The sequence below is a fragment of the Pangasianodon hypophthalmus genome, chromosome 8, assembly GCF_027358585.1.
Source record: "Pangasianodon hypophthalmus isolate fPanHyp1 chromosome 8, fPanHyp1.pri, whole genome shotgun sequence".
NCBI classification, from domain to species: Eukaryota; Metazoa; Chordata; class Actinopteri; order Siluriformes; family Pangasiidae; genus Pangasianodon; species Pangasianodon hypophthalmus.
In genome coordinates, this window is record NC_069717.1 from 1,702,816 (window position 1) to 1,720,142 (window position 17,327).

General features: G+C 40.5%; 2 protein-coding genes across 5 annotated transcripts in view; one reads left to right on the plus strand and one right to left on the minus strand.

Annotated features, from left to right (window-relative positions):
- LOC113535242 (zinc finger protein GLIS1) overlaps window positions 1-4,721 on the plus strand; it is a 111,462-nt gene extending 106,741 nt beyond the window's left edge. For all 4 annotated transcript variants that reach the window (XM_034306347.2, XM_034306345.2, XM_053235984.1 and 1 more), the window contains exons 9-11: window positions 1,316-1,458; window positions 2,647-2,793; window positions 3,032-4,721. In XM_034306347.2, coding sequence (XP_034162238.2) covers window positions 1,316-1,458; window positions 2,647-2,793; window positions 3,032-3,165 — 424 coding nt within the window. In that variant the 3' untranslated portion in view covers window positions 3,166-4,721. The remainder of the gene's footprint in view (window positions 1-1,315; window positions 1,459-2,646; window positions 2,794-3,031) is intronic.
- A 3,962-nt stretch (window positions 4,722-8,683) lies between these two features.
- On the minus strand, window positions 8,684-16,739 carry elovl8b (ELOVL fatty acid elongase 8b). The gene is made up of 8 exons (XM_026927940.3): window positions 16,477-16,739; window positions 15,418-15,489; window positions 13,432-13,619; window positions 12,945-13,025; window positions 12,324-12,380; window positions 10,732-10,846; window positions 10,469-10,596; window positions 8,684-9,544 (listed from the first exon to the last, which is right to left on the minus strand). Exons 2-8 carry the CDS (start codon window positions 15,473-15,475, stop codon window positions 9,377-9,379), a joined length of 795 nt encoding a protein of 264 aa, XP_026783741.2. The 5' UTR covers window positions 15,476-15,489; window positions 16,477-16,739; the 3' UTR covers window positions 8,684-9,376.
- Window positions 16,740-17,327: the final 588 nt, after the last annotated feature.

A 17,327-nucleotide genomic window follows, 5' to 3' on the forward strand; every position in this document is an offset into this window, starting at 1 on the left:
TGGCACACAAAAATAAATTACATACACTGATAAAGGAGGAGAAAAATCAGTACATATGTCACATTTTTACTGCAAAATATTAACAACAAATCAGCAATAAGAGGTTGTCATTATTATTTTAATAAAATACATGTAGAGATTTAACACTGAAAAGAAGCAAGAATAATTACAAAAAAAAAAAAAAAAATTTACTACAAAATATTTACCAACAAAACGAGTAGAGTTTGTAATAGTCATCAAAAAACTTAAAAATGTTAAAGATTTAACAGTAAAAAAGAAGGAATTCCAAAACATTTTAAATCAGCAATTAGAGATTGTATTGTTTTTTGTTGTTTTTTAAGTTTTAAAGATTTAATATTGAGAATGAACTTTTTTAATAGTTACATTTTTAGTATTTTAGAACAAAATATTTTGTTGTACAAAAGAGTTTTAAATTTTTTATACTTTTTTTTTATAAAGAGATATCATGATCGTGTGTTTTCTCAGAAGAGAGTTTTGTGACTTGTTTATGATGGTATTTATATCGTCCGGCCCTTTGGACACGGCTACAAACAGGCCGACTCTCAGAGTAGTGCACTACGCAGTGAATAAGGTGCGTTTGTTAATCATTTGTGCCCGATCTGAGGCGTTTATGTCCTAACGTCATGTCATTAGCGCTGCTTTTACAGATCTCCACTTCTGTTTTTAAAGCTCTCTCGTTCGGCTTGTTGTTCATTTCCGCTGTTTCATGAGAAGTAAAACGTGTCCGTTTGGTGCTGGGTTGGAGCTGTGTGTGTTTGTCATTTGAACAGAATGATTTTTTTACTTCTGAACGTTGGCTGGAGAATTTAAAAGCACTAACAAAGGATTTAGTTGTTCAGTTCCAGTGATCACAGCTTCCCTTCGGAGCCAGCGCTGAAAAAAAACCAGGCCTGCGCTTGATCAAATCCAGCCTGGGACATTTTTATAACGAATATGCGCTGGTTTTTGTTTCGACATGGCAAATCTGCGCAGGATTTACACACAAATATCCAGCGAGAGCTCGGTGTACCTGCTGATCTCTTCTGCAGCTTCAGCCAAAAATAAACGCACACACACTTCCTCTTAACACAAGAGTTTAGCGTCACACTGAAGCTTGTGTAGCTCGATATTTAATAATAATTTAATGAAAAAAACATGTATTTACATCACAGTGGTTTGATTGTGGATCAAACCTTAATGGATGTTTTGGTTAATAGAACAGAATGATGTACAGAACAGAAAGATTAACACTCTCTCTCTCTCTCTCTCTCTCCTCGGCTTTCTCTCTCTCTCTCTCTCTCTCTCTCTCTCTCAGGTTATCTGGTCCGTTGCTCTCTCCAGGAATCAGTCCACTGAAGGCTCCGTCTCCGTCGTCCACGCTGGTGGAGAAACAGCAGAACCTATCATCCACACAGCAGCACCACAAATCCTACTCCACCTTCCACAACCTCCCCGAAGGTACTGAAGAAAGAAAAGAAAGAAAGAAAGAAAGAGAAATAGTTTCACGGTTGTGACAGTAAGAGTCAGTCCTGTAATGAGGACATGAAACACAGGAATTTATGAAAATTTATTTTGGTTCTTAAATTATCTGAAGAAGCTGAATGTGATGGATGGATGAAAGAAAGAAAGAAAGGATAGAACAAGCTAGGAAAGAAAGCGAAGATGGAGGGATGAAAGAAAGGGGAAAAGAGAGAAAAAACAAACAATGGAGGAAATAACAAGACAAGAAAGATCAGCAGTGTAACAGCGTGTGCAACATTGTGCATAATAGTGTGTTTAGCAGCATGTGTGTAACAGCGTGTGTGTAACAGCGTGTGTGTAGCAGCGTGTGTGTAGCAGCGTGTGTGTAGCAGCGTGTGTAGCAGCATGTGTGTAACAGCGTGTGTCTAACAGCGTGTGTGTAACAGCGTGTGTCTAACAGCGTGTGTGTAACATATAGTGTAACAGCGTGTGTGTAACAGCGTGTGTGTAACAGCGCGTGTGTGTAGCAGCGTGTGTGTAACAGGGTGTGTAGCAGCGTGTGTGTAGCAGCGTGTGTAACAGCATGTGTGTAGCAGTGTGTGTAACAGTGTGTGTGTAGCAGTGTGTGTAACAACGTGTGTGTAGCAGCGTGTGTAACAGCGTGTGTGTAGCAGTGTGTGTGTAACAGCGTGTGTAACAGCGTGTGTAGCAGTGTGTGTAACAGCGTGTGTGTAACAGCGTGTGTGTAGCAGCGTGTGTAACAGCGTGTGTGTAGCAGTGTGTGTGTAACAGCGTGTGTAACAGCGTGTGTGTAGCAGTGTGTGTAACAGCGTGTGTGTAACAGCGTGTGTGTAGCAGCGTGTGTAACAGAGAGTGTAACAGCGTGTGTGTAACAGCGTGTGTGTAGCAGTGTGTGTGTAACAGCGTGTGTGTAGCAGCGTGTGTAACAGAGAGTGTAACAGCGTGTGTGCAGCAGCATGTGTGTAGCAGTGTGTGTGTAACAGCATGTGTGTAGCAGCGTGTGTAACAGAGTGTAACAGTGTGTGTGCAGCAGTGTGTTTAGCAGCGTGTGTGTTGCAGCGTGTGTGTAGAAGCGTGTGTGTTGCAGCGTGTGTGTAGAAGCGTGTGTGTAGCAGCGTGTGTGTAGCAGCGTGTGTGTAACAGAGAGTGATGATGATTTTTCAGATTATCGAGGAAACTTCCAGAGCTGCTTCCACTTCGGGGAGAATTACAGAGCAGAGCAGAACATCAACAACACTCACATCCCTGCAGATCCTCACAATTTCAACACACACACACACAACGGCTTACACACCGGCTGCTCCAATACAGGTACACACACACACACACACACACATACACACACACGCACACACACACACACACACACACACACAATCTTTCACTTTACACTATAAACCCAAAAGCACTAAACTTACACTGACTCAACTCTGATATGTGTGTGTGTGTGTGTTTGTATATGTGTATGTGTGTGTGTGTATATATATGTGTGTGTGTGTGTGTGTGTGCGTGCGTGTGTGTGTGTGTGTGTGTATGCGTGTGTGTGTAGGGTTCAGTTTGGTACCGGATCTCGGGGGTTCCGTGTCTCAGTTCAGCCTCAGTGCAGATGACAGCGTCTTCTTCCAGCTGGGAGCCTTCGAGCGCAGCCTGAGTCAAATGTCCTCAGTGTACACGGAGTCGTAGAGCATCACTTCATCACTCCGTCTCTTCATCTCTCCATCACTCTATCACTATATCACTCTATCACTATATCACTCTATCACTATATCACTATATCACACCATCGTTTTATGACTCTGTTACTATAGTACTCAATCACTCTGTCACTATATCACTTCATCAGTCTATCACTCCAACACTATTCCTCCATCATTCTATCACTCTATACCTCCATCACCATTCCTTAATTAGTCCATCACTGTTTCTCCATCACTGTTCTGCTATCACTCTATCACTCCATCACTCTGTCATTGGTCTTTTATCACTCCTTTACTCTAACACTGTCATTCTGTCACTGTTCCTCTATCACTCTATCATTCTCTCTCACTCTATCACTCTGTCACTGTTCCTCTACCACTCACTTACTGTTACTCCATCACCCTAACACTCTATCAATCCATCACTCCATCACTGTCACTTAATTAGTCCATCACTGCTTCTCCATCACTCCATCACTGCTTCTCCATCACTCCATCACTGTTCCTCCATCACTCCATCACTGTTCCTCTGTCACTCCATCACTGTTCTTCCATCACTGCTCTTCCATCACTCCATCACTGTTCCTCCATCACTGCTTCTCCATCACTCCATCACTGTTCCTCCATCACTCCATCACTGTTCCTCTGTCACTCCATCACTGTTCCTCCATCTCTGCTCCTCCATCACTCCATCACTGCTTCTCCATCACTCCATCACTGTTCCTCCATCACTCCATCACTGTTCTTCCATCACTCCATCACTGTTCTTCCATCACTGCTCTTCCATCACTCCATCACTGTTCCTCCATCACTGCTTCTCCATCACTCCATCACTGTTCCTCCATCACTGCTCTTCCATCACTCCATCACTGTTCCTCTGTCACTCCATCACTGTTCTTCCATCACTGCTCTTCCATCACTCCATCACTGTTCCTCCATCACTGCTCTTCCATCACTCCATCACTGTTCCTCTGTCACTCCATCACTGTTCCTCCATCACTGTTCCTCCATCACTCCATCACTGTTCCTCCATCACTCCATCACTGCTCCTCTGTCACTGCTCCTCTATCACTCCATCACTGCTCTTTCTCGTGTTCCCTCACTTCGTCTCCTGTCATCTTTTCTTGTCTCCTGTCTTCTCACTGTCTCACTTCATCTTTTCTCTCCTCAGGTCTACCCCCTCCCCCAATCTCTCTCTCCCTCTCTCCCCCCATCTCTCTCTCTCTCTCTCTCTCTCAGTTCTCTCCTGTTACAGTTTGTTATTTTTGTCCTCATTAACAGTGTAAACTCGTGACTCAGTGCAGCTGCTCTCACGCTTGGCTTTTCTTTCCGGAGCTCTTTTAGTGCTTATATAAAAAAATGTCTCGTGCAGCGTAAACGCCGTAACCCGGAACTTTGTCCTCCACGTTTGTTTAACTCGCTTGCTTTGTCTCAGCTGATTGCTTGGGAGTAAAAAAGTGCTTCATGTCACTTGATGCTTTTCTGAAAAAAAAAAAAAACGCCAAGTGTAAAAGCATCCTAAAGTGTTTTACGGAGCGTTTCGCTTCTAAAGCCACAAGTCCAGCGTTAAACCGGGAGTGTGTTTGCGCAGAGTCGTCCTGCAGGCTGATGATCACACCATCACATCCGACGCTTTCATCATGTGCTCGAGGACTTTGGGTTAAATAGACTTTCATTAACTGTTAGCTTCATTTGTAGCACTAGCGCAAAACTAAAGAAACAAACATCAGACAGCAACATCTCGTCTTATTAACGACATCTGAGGCGAGTTTTTGCTTACAAACAGATGATAAGTACGTTTTTAGGATTCTGGGGAAGCGGAAATCTGCTCACGTCTCGAAGGATTTAATCGCTAAATTTCTCTCTCCCTCTCTCTCTCTCTCTCTCCCTCCCTCCTCCCCCCCACTCTCTCCCTCTCTCTCTCCCTCTCCCTCCCTCTCTCTCTCTGCCTCTCTCTCTCCCTCCTACCCCCGTCTCTCTCTCCCTCTCTCTCTCCCTCTCTCTCTCTCTCTCTCCCTCCTCCCCCCCTCTCTCCCTCTCTCTCTCTCTCTCTCTCTCTCCCCCTCTCTCTCTCTGCCTCTCTCTCTCTCCCTCTCTCTCTCTCTCTCCCTCCCCCCCCTCTCTCTCTCTCTCTCCCTTCCTCCCCCCCTCTCTCCCTCTCTCTCTCCCTCTCTCTCTCTCCCTCCTTCCCCCCTCTCTCTCTCCCTCTCTCTCTCTCCCTCCTTCCCCCCCCTCTCTCTTTGCCTCTCTCTCTCTCTCTCTCTCTCTCTCTCGGCTGAAGTGTATAAGAAATATATAGGCTTTGTGTGTAGCGTTGCTGTGTTTATCAGTGAATGTTTGCAGCGTGTGTATTGTGTTTTGATTTTTTGCTCCTGTCTGTTTGTGTTTTTTTTTTTAAAAGCTCGATGGATTTTAAAGTCCACTGAACTCCTATCAGATGTATAAAATGTACAGTTTGTTAAACTATTAATTATTGTGTCACTATATCGTGAAAATAAATTTCCCTTTAATAATGCAGTCTCGTGTGTGTGTGTGTGTGTGTGTGTGTTCAGGTTCATTCTATTTATCTAATTATTTAATTACTTACGTATTTCAGAGATGCTACATGTAACCTGAAACACAACTCGTGCTTACTGAGTGATTTGTTTGATGTTTTCACTTACTAAAGAATGGCACATTGTACTTTTTATCGATTTATAGTTACATTTAATGTTGTGGAACGTCTGTGAAACAACGTTCTAGCAGCTATAAACAGGCGTTCCCTCACCAGCCTCTCTTTTCTCTCTCTATACGACAAAAAAACCCAAAACGCAGCATGTCATGTTACTGAGAAACCGCAAAGAAGTGTAAACTCCTCGGTCCTGAAGATGTTGGAAAAGCTTAAAGTTCCAGCTTTACCTCTGACTGTTACAAAGCGCTGACACTGGAGACTCCTTCCACAACCACTACAGCAAGAAGAATTGCTTTAGGCTTTATGCTCGGACCTGTAGGCTACGCCACACTGTTGCCCCGCTAACGTGATGCTAAACAACATTATAACATTTATTGACTCTTTTTTTGTTTAAAAAGCACAGATTTATTGCTAATAAATAAAAAAATAACAAAACAAAACAAAAATTTAACAGAAAATATAGAAAATAAATAAAAAAGTATAGAAAATAAATTAACAAACAAACACACAAACAATCATTAAAGCACAGCAGTTTTCTTGTGGGTGTTTTTTTCAGGGTCACATGATCACATCACATGCTGGCTTTTTTTTTTTTAAAAACTTATATTAGCTGAATTCACTTTAGGTTTTAAACTGCTTTGGTGGCATAAGAAAGAAGATACGAAAGGCAAAAAGAAACAAATGTGAAGTAGAGGTAAGGTTATGTTTAACTTGATATTTGGATTATGTTATTCTGCAGTTTTGAGCAGCTAGTCAGTTATGCTAACTTGTTGAGTTTGCTATATTACCTGTGCTTAGCTAGCTAGCTTAGTCATGTTTCATAGTGAAATGCTCTGAATTTAGAGGCCTTCTGTTTCTTTGTGACTGAACAATGTTTTTTTTTTTTTTTTTTACAGATATTTACTTCATTAGTATTGCTGCTCAGGTTAGCTAGTTAGTTATTATTTTTAATTAGTTAGCTAGTTTGCCTTTAATGTTTGGATTATAGAAATGTTTTTATTTATTTGTAGCTGACTGGAAATTTGCTTGATGAGGTAAAGTCTATGTTAAAAAGTAAATCGATTGTGTATGTGTGGGAATAACCGGAGTGAGAAAGGATAAAACATTACATTCCTGTGTGTTTAGAAACAAAACTTGTTAAAATATGTATAGAAATTATAATTTAAATATATAGAGAGAGCGGTATTCTTGACATGTATAATATTTATGCAGATACAAGATTCATTTATGTATCTTCAGTAAAAAAAAAAAAAAAATTAAGACATTCAACAGAGTCACAAAAAATATTTCAATTTTAGGATTTTTTTGTAGAACTTTTGTAAAGAAATAAGCTGCATGCTGCAACTGAGAAGGACAAACAGTCTGTAGAGAAACAGAAATCAGGATAAAGATTTATGTTAAAGTAACGTAACGTTAAAGGGCTCACATGATCTTATTTTAATAAAAACAGCCGGAACTCGACTCTCTGTAAGGGCATGAAATGAATAAGGTAGCAGTATTCATCATGAATTAATGTTGGTGACGTGTGTGTGTGTGTGTGTGTGTGTGTGTGTGTGTGTGTGTGTGTGTGTGAGAGAATCGTGATTGTGACTTGATGGAAAACTGGTACCTCAGGATGCTGATGAGTGAATAAACACCGCCCCCTAGTGGAGGAAACTCTCAGTATAGCGTAAGACAAACTGTATCATATTAAACTATTAAACTATTAAACCTTCAGCAGTTTATCTCTGAACTACTTAATTTTCCACCACAGCGCTGTTAAAACCTGGACTCTGATTGGTCAGAGGGTGTTGATTAATTCTCTAGAACAGCAGCTCTGACAGTAGCGCAGGTTTATATTAATGCGCTCGCTCTAATACCTTATCGTTTCCATAGTAACAGCTCATTCACAGGGGCGTGTACAGTGAACGCTTCATATAAACAGATTAAAAAACGTGAAGTTTTCTTAAAGGAAGGAGACGTTTATGTGACATTTATGGAAGGAGTCTCCAGTATCAGTGTCCGAAGTAAAGATGTAAATTTAACCCTTTAGTTATTTATATGCAGGTGCAGCTTATAGTTTCTCTCTTTCTTTTCTTTTTTTTTTTTTTTTTTTTTACTTAAAATGCATGTGTAAATTTTGATTCTGTCTAAATATTACTTATTAATACTTACTATATTAAAAAGCAAATACATTGTCCACGAGTAAAAAGGCTGAAACAGCATGCTTGAAATAATAATAATAATAATAATAATAATAATAATAATAATAATCTTCCAATGTCCAATTTTTTTAACATTCAAGTTGAAGACAATAATTTCTTTAGAAAATATAATTTCTGAACATACGAAATTTACAGTTTAGGACTGTTGCATGACACATAACAAAAAAACCAAAACAAAAAAAAACATCTTACCAAAAACAACACGAATTAAAAAACAAAAAAACAACCAAAAAAAAACAGACAAACAATTTCTTTTAAATCTATGGTGATCAGTGGAGTCTGATACAAAACATTTTTACTTTTTTCTCATTTTTAAAAAAAATGTATGTAGAAATTGGTAAAGATTGAGAACGACAGAGAGCTCCAGAGGTTTATTTTAATTTACAGTAATGTTACTTTAATTTACTGTCAAGTGACTTGGAGTTGATTTACATCTTATATTTTCCTAAACCTTAAAAAAAAAACCTTAAAAGGGTTAATATTACCTTCTTCAGGAGGGTTTTTTCGTATAATCTTTTGAAAGCGTACACTGTGTAAAGTAAAGTAAAGTAAAGTAAAGTAAGGAAGCAGCGTTGGTGTGCACAGATGGACGAGTTGGAGTAATAAAGCACAACAGGAACAAAGCAAGCTTATTTTTAAATCCTTGTGTTTTTATTGCGTTGGTTTCGAGTGCGTTCCTCTGAGGCCAGAACTGCAGTAATTCCAAGTTTGGTTCACGTTCACATTTTTGTTGAACTCGTGATTACAAGTTTCTTAAAGCTGTATGACCAACAAAACAGCAGCAGCTTCCACAGTTAAAGCTGATGGAAGTTTTAAACCTTCCCCGTTACATTCTCTCCTGATAACCACATCATTAATAATGCAGCGTAGGCTAGCGCTTAGCTTCTAGCTTTTATATAACAGAGGAGGAAATTATGATAGAGTTAACTACTAGCTTTCATAACGTTCAGTCGTTTCTGTAAAAAGATGATGATTTGTACTGGGAACGTTTTGCTCCTGAAGTCCACACTGATGTTGGCTTGATTCCTTTTCTCACAAATTTTATTAGGGCTGGAAAAAAGTAATAAAAACCCTGAAGACAGAGTGGGACGTGATGAGGGGAAGTCAGTAAGGGTGCATTTAAAAATCAGGAATGTTCAAACTAAGGCACTTAAGTCTGCTGGTCCCAATTCCACCTCTACTCACTTCCCCGAGTCACTCCGACCTGGTCGTCACGTTTTAACGCACTACATTTCCCACTAAATGAAACTTGTTCTCTTTCTTTCCACCCGTGGAGGCAGCGAGGGGAAGTGAGCAGGGCTCGAATCGGGACAGAGTCTGCATCAGAGGCGTTTGCTCTTCCTGCTCACGTAGCTCTGGTAGTAGAAGTTGCTGAAGAGCAGGATGAGGCTGATGCAGTAGGCGAACACAACCGCGTTCATGGAGTCGGGGAAGTCGCACTCGGTGAACAGGTTGTAGCCGGTGTGTGTGGTGAGAAGAACGAACTGCAGCTGGGAACGAAAGAGGACGTGCAAATAACACACACCCTCAGTTCACTCATTTTCTTACCATACTGTCCTACTGAGGCATTAAACTGCGTGTGTGTGTGTGTGTGTGTGTGTGTTAGCTGTGCATTAGTGCTGGTGTGCGTGCATGTGTTGGTGTGCATATGTGTTTGTGTGTGCATGTGTGTGTGTGTGTGTGTGAAGTGTGCATTTGTGCTGGTGTGCGTGTGTGTGTTGGGATGTGTGTGTGTGCACACATGTTTTTGTGTGTGTGTGATATGATATGTGTGTGTGTGTGATATGATGTGTGTGTGTGTGTGTGCGCGCATGTTTTTGTGTGTGTGTGATATGATATGTGTGTGTGATATGATGTGTGTGTGTGTGTGATATGATGTGTGTGTGTGTGATATGATGTGTGTGTGTGTGATATGATGTGTGTGTGTGTGATATGTGTGTGTGATATTGATGTGTGTGTGTGTGTGTGTGTGTGTGTTGGTGTGCATATTTGTTGGTGTGTGTGTGTTGGGGTGTGTTTGCACATTATGTATATTGGCATGTGCATGTGTGTTGATGTGCACATGAGTTGGTGTGTGTGTGTGTTGTGTATTTGTGTGTATGCTGGTGTGTTTGCGTATTATGTATATTGGTGTGTGTGTGTTGATGTGCACTTAAGTTGGTGTGTGTGTGCGTGTGGGTGTGTACATGCGTTGTGTATTTGTGTGTGTGTGTGTGTGTGTGTTAGTGAGTTTGTGTGTGTTTTGGAATCTAAACTGTGATTATTGATGATGATGACATCTAGTGTCAGTTTGCGGTGTTTGCTTTTGTTTTTTAATAACACCATGAGAAAGGGTGATCTTCACAAGCATACAAAAGGGTGTGTGTGTGTGTGTGTGTGTGTGTGTGTGTGTGTGTGTGTGTGTGTGTGTTTACCAGTTGCAGGGAGGTGAGGTAGCGTTTCCACCACAGATATTTCTGCATGTGTGGCCCCAAAGCTGCCAGGCCGTAGTACGAATACATGATGATGTGTACGAACGTGTTGAGCAAGCCGATGAAGAATGCTACACACACACACACACACACACACACACACACACACACACACACACACACACACAAACTTTTACACATCAGTACACAACTCTGTACTGTCTGAGGACAAAAATCAGTCAGCAAAAGTAAGAAGAGCAGCGTACACTGTCCCCCGGCGAAGTACTTGACTCCGGCCCACCAGTTGAAGATCATGGTGCCGTGATGGTACACGTGCAGGAAGGTCAGCTGACTGTTCTTCTTACGCAAGATAAAAAACACCTGGTGATAGGAGGGTAAGAAAGAGAGGAAAAAAAGTCAGAAGATAGAAAGTGATGTGATGTTATTGGTCTGTTTTTGCTTTGAGATATAATCAAAACCTCCAGACCAACACCACCATCCAACATTCTCCAACATTCACCATTACATAAACACTAACATTCACCATAAACACCATTAATGACACAAAAATCAACCACACACACACACACACACACCCCAATATTCCCAAACAAACACTAAGTTTCACCAACAAACATCAGCAAATACCAACATTCAACAGCACACCAATAAACACCATCAAAGACCCAAAAAATCAACTACACACACACAAACACTCGCAAGTAAACGCCAATTTTTAACCAGGAACCACCAATATTCCCCAATAAATTACTACATTCTCCATTAAACACCAATATTATCCAACAAACAGCACTGAACACTCAAACAACACACCACAATACTCCCACCCAAACACCGATATTCACCCATAACCAAAGGTTTACCAGCAAACACCATCAAACACCATCCTCCAATATTTACCATCACACACCATTTTCCAAGGAGTAGCATTAAACACCAACATTCACCAGTCAAACACTATAAAAAAAAAAAAAACACACACCAGGACTACCAAGAAACCCCGATATTCACCAACAAACACCAACAAATACCAACATTCAACAACAAACACCCACTAACACTCCAAATCAAACACCAATATTCACCCACAATTTCCATCAAACATCCATCAAAAACACACACCAACTTTCAAACAAACACCAATATTCACCAAAAAAACTGATATTTAACACAAACATTTGCCAACAAATACCAACAACATTCTCCAATGTGTACCATCACACACCATTTTCCAGTGCGTAGCAGTAAACACCATCAAACACGCAAAAAATTCACAACACACACCAGACATCCAAACAATCACCAACAAACACCAACATTTACCACTGAACAACTTCAAATACCAACTTTCATCAATACACAACATCGAACCTGGTCATTTGGTAAACATTAAAACCCGTTCACTAACAAATAACCATCAAACACCAACAAACAAGCAATTTACCATAAAACACCAAGATTTATCATTACCATTTGACTAACAAACACCATCAACTGCCAACATACGCCATCTCACACCAACATTCACCACCAAACACCAACGTTCTTCATTAAACACCAAAGTTCACCATCCAACATCTATATCAAACAACCAGCTAGCAAAAAACACACACACACACACACACACACACACACAAAAATCCCTCACCAACACACACTAACATTCAGCACCAAGCACCAACATTCTCCACACACACACACACACACACACACTATGTTAGAGAATCAAATGCCATCAGTCTTCATAAAGACACACTCACACAGTGTTTAGTTTTGTTCGAGGATGTTAAGTCGGTGTGTAAGAGACACTTTGTCCCGATGTGGTGCAGTAACTTACGGTGTCACTGAGCTCAATGACCTTGGAGAAGAAGAACCACCAGCACACACTGGCCATCTGAGAACCGGGAAAATGAAAGCACATGGAAAAACGACACGTCAAAGCATGTCAAAGCAAACGAATAACTGATATGAAGTTTTCTGTAAGGAGATGTTTATGTAACATTTATGGAAGGAGTCTCCAGTGTCAGTGCTTTGTAACAGTCAGAGGTAAAGCTGTAACTTTTCAGACATCTTCAGGACAGAGGAGTTTACGCTTCTTTGCAGTTTCTCGGTACGACAAACTGTGTTTTTTTTCTTTTTATTCAATTTGAGAGAGAGAAAAAAAGAGGCTGGCGAGGGAACGACTGTTCATAGCTGCTCTAACATAAGTACAAACAGCTCACTAACATTAAATGTAACTATAAACAGATAAAAAGTGTGTTGTATAAAAATAAAAAATTTTTTTTTGCAGATAGCTGTGGTATAACGGGAATAAAACACTTCATGACATGCTGTTATAGGAGAACCATCGACTTCAGGGTAACTCCGCTTCATGACACCACCACGCTGTTGATTAGTTTCCTAAAACAGCACAGCACACAGTGTTTTATTCCTTACTTAATAAAGAGGTAAAGATTACCCTCATCGCCAGACGGCTGTTGCTGTAGTCGACAGGCTGACAGAGGTAGCTGTAGTTTGAGAGCCAAGACGTCACTAAAAACTAGACAGAACAAAATACAGAAGCTTTAAAGAAATTTCGGTTTGTTTTAAAGCAAAATCGCAAGCTGTATAGTTTAATTATGTTTCAGTGCATTCGTTAATATATTCATTAATTGTATAACATAAATATTTGAGTTGTATTTTATATAAATACTTAAGACGTTACATAAAAGTTACATCCTGGTGCATAAAACGAGACACACTGCGAAATGTGCAAATTGTAAGAAAATGATATTTATACTTTGAAGTTAAGAATAAACACTAAACAGATGCAGTGATCTTCTGTAAAAGGAAAAGCTGTGATACGGAGTTATACACTTATTACTCCAGGAAAGTTTCCTCCAGTTCTACTCTAACGTAGATTTGCTTTACTGCCTGACTTTAGAAGAGCGTAGAGGACACTTTACCTCGTGGAACATGCAGACCGACAGACAAACCATAGCAAAGTTATAAACTATAAGCACAAGTCTGAGGTCCACTGGTTCCCTGTTTCTCATGAGTTTGGGTCCGAGCCAGATGATGCCGAGGTAGCAGAGAAAAATACAGAAGACGGGAACGGGGGAGTAAACGAGCAGCCATGGGTCGGTTCTCTTATCTGGAAGCAACAACGGAGAGAAATTTAAAAAAAAACAAAGCTGGATAACTTTTTGTAGAACAACAGGGCATAGCACGAATACTGCACTTTAGCCTGGTCTGAAAAACTGCACGTATTCGTAAGAGTGGACCAATCAGAAGCCGGGGCTCCTGGGGCAAACAGATTCCATGTCTGGGCGATCAGTTTTATGTTTTCCGGTTGTCTGTCCATCCATCCATCTGAGATTCTTGTTAGCACGATATCTCATGAGCGAGTGGCTGAATGTTTGTTCGGTTTATTTGGAATTATCTCTGTAACCAACAGATGAACTGATTAGATTATGGAACTGAACCAACAAGGTCAAGGTCACATCAAGATCAAATGATTTTTCTTCAATAGCTTCCTTACTGATTGAAGTATACTTTAAGGATATTTCTGGGGTACAAATTAGTAAGAAGAATGACTAGACATATGGCGGAGGCTTCCTCATCGACACCGTTGGTGTTGAATTCTTCTTACATTTATGGCATTTGGCAGGCGTCCTTATCCAGAGCGACTTACAGTTATCTCATTTATACAACTGAGCATTGAGCGTTAAGGGCCTTGCTCAAGGGCCCAGCAGTAGCAGCTTGGCGATGATGGGATTTGAACTCTCAACCTTCCAATAAACCAGAAGGCCAACGTCTTAACCACTGAGCTACCGCTTCTCACTCCTTGTTTTCATTTATAGTTGGCCGGTGGACAAGCAGGTTCAACAACCAGGAAAAAAAAAAAAATTACTCCCTATTGTCTTTTGCAAAACAGTTTTGATTTGTTATGCATCTTTAAACTTGATGCTCTACACAGTGGTAGCGATGCACCTCGATAAAGTAACTATAGCGCTAGCTTCCAAATCCCACAACCTGCTGCACTACACACATCGGCCGAGCTGAGCTGAGATTTGTACTAGTGGGATTAATTAACATGCTCCACGCATGACAGACGATCTTTTCCGAATCGGGAACACTAACGAGAGAGTAAAATAAAATCCAGCACAAAGCTGAAATAAAACTCTCCTGATTACCATGTGATTACTATTATTACAACCTAAACAAGTCGAGAGAGATGTCCTCAGGACTCCAACAGATTTTATGCGCAGTGTGAGGAGACGCCACTACATCTCCTAGCTGAAACTTTTCACCAACACGACGTGCTACATTCGAAACTTTATCAGGAGAAGATAATGATCTGGTTACACCTTCGGCCCCTCGCCATTACTTCTTAAACCTGTACATTTCATTTAGTCTGTATTAATATATTTAGCTAATTAGTTAATTAACTCATAGTACATTATGTTACGGGGGTATGGTGGCTTAGTGGTTAGCATGTTTGCCTCGCACCTCCGGGGTTGGGGGCTTGAATCCTGCCTCCACTCTGTGTGCGTAGTCTAAAGACATGATTTGTAGGCTGACTGGCATCTTTAAATTGTCCGTGGTGTGTGAATGTGTGTGTGATTGTGTCCTGCAATGGGTTGGCACCCTGTCCAGGGTGTCCCCTGCCTTGTGCCTCGAGTCCCCTTGGATAGGCTCCAGGTTCCCCGTGACCCTGCGTAGGATAAGTGGTACAGGGAATGGATGGATGGATGGATGGATGGATGGATGGACGGATGGATGGATAATGTTACAGTCGCTGTCTCATCATTTAGGTGACTGGGCAGCACACTGGAGCATTTACTTGCCTGGTGGACTAGTTCATAAATTTAGGATTTGTTCCCACCTGATTAGGAGTTACTGAGGAAGAGAGAAAACATCCTATCAGAACAGTATAAATGTTAACACACCTCCATTCTCCAGGATCCACTGATGCAGCGACTCGACTCTCTGCCACGCCGAAGCCATTCAGCAACCTGAACCTGGATAAAAAGCCTGCACTTTTAATAAAAGCAACATAATTCATGTATTAAAGTAGCCTACAGAAATGATTTCATATGCGAGTCGACTCTCAAGGTTCACCTGAAAGAGTCGACTGAAAGAGCCGACTCAAAGATCCGATTCGTTCGCAAACGACACATTTCCTGTTTGAGCTGCTTTTTCCGTGTAAGCATTAATCAAATACTTTACAATTAAACTAACTGTAAAATTAATTAATTAAATTAAACACTTTACATACTGTTTATTAGTAAAGTCCCATTGACTCTGCTCACATATGCGAGTCGGCTCAACGTTCACCTAAAAGAGTCGACTCTCTCGCAAACGACACATCACACATAAGAGCTGCTTTTTTGTTTTTTTCACTTTTCTCCATTTTCCGTTGTAAGAAATGTAGCGTTAGCCGTTTAGCTAGCTAATTAACCACTCTGCATATGTTAATAAAGTCCGAGTGACTCTGTTCAGACATGCGTGAAAGAATCGATTCAAAGATCCGACTCGTTCATGAACGACACCTTACCTGTATGAGGTGTTATTTCCGCCTTCCTCATGTTTTCCCGTGGCTAAAACTAAAGTCAGTTGATTAACTTTCTAATTAAACACACCACATATGTGATTGAAGTGCAAGTGAGTCATATTTGACTCTGATTTGAAGGAGTCAAATACGGTAGACGAGCAGTATCGACACACTCAGGTCTGATTTACTGACTTATTTTCAGTAAAATTACACAGATTTCAGACAATGCGAACAAAAACCAGAGACAGAATCGAGTCTGTTCCTGCAGACAGATATAAGCATCATGTGGAAGATCAGTCTTTCTGATTGAATGCCCTGTAGTGAAGTGAATCAGTAAAAAGACACAGATTTCCAGTGCAGCTCGAACCCTGGACTTCAGTAAGCTCAGACTGTGAAACTCATTTTGATCCCCACACATGCACAACCTGTAGACTGCTACCAAGTCAAAACTCACCTGAAACTGTTTTCTCGGACTTCTTTGCTTTATCTGAAGCCTTTGGACGCCAGTGTTCAGCTTTTCTAACTCTGATGTGAGACTGTAAACCTGTCCTGCTGATCCAGACCTGCAGCTCAGCAGGCTTCAGGCTGCAGCATTATTCCTCCCACAGCCAGGCTGCCTGTTATTCTCATGACTGTACTACAGGCTGAAGCATTTCTACAGCTGTTTAAATGCAGCACTGTTGCACAAGTCATGCATCACTTATAAGTTTAGTATGAGGTGAGAAAACAAAACTTTTATTTTGAAAGTTGGGAAAAAAATCCTTGCTTGATTTAACCCATTCAAGCCCGTTTTTTTTTATTTTTCATTTTCTTCTTTTCTTTGTCTAGAAACTACAAAAAAGATTTGTTTTTCTTACATTTAAACACTTCACACACAAGTCAGATTTATTTCTTATCCACTTTTGGTTACAACAACATTTCAAATTGCATTTGTATTGCTTTCTTCTCAGTCTAATTTCTCTAGATTAAAAAACATTACCATTAAAAAGACACTGAACAGTAAATAATAGTTATACTGAGTTTTCTGTAAAGAGAGGCTTTGTTTCTGTAACATTTATGGAAGGAGTCTCCAGTGTCAGTGCTTTGTAACAGAGGTAAAGCTGTTACTGCAAGTTTTCCCACATCTTCAGGACAGAGGAGTTTACGCTTTTTCGGTATAAAACCTTTCAGGACATGCAGTTTTAGGAAAATAATCAACTTCAGGGTGTGTTCTTCAGTCACAACTTCATCACACTGATTATTTTACTGTACTCTAGATATCAACACGTTAAACCCATACAGCAGAGTAAACTTTGATTTACACGT

Coding starts and splice junctions, on each gene's coding strand:
- elovl8b (XM_026927940.3), bottom strand. CDS start 15,475: ATGGCTTCGGCGTGGCAGAGAGTCGAGTCGCTGCATCAGTGGATCCTG. Junction 13,026..13,431: donor CGGTCTGCATGTTCCACGAG/GTAAAGTGTCCT, acceptor TGTTCTGTCTAG/TTTTTAGTGACGTCTTGGCT. Junction 12,381..12,944: donor ACAGCCGTCTGGCGATGAGG/GTAATCTTTACC, acceptor CCCGGTTCTCAG/ATGGCCAGTGTGTGCTGGTG.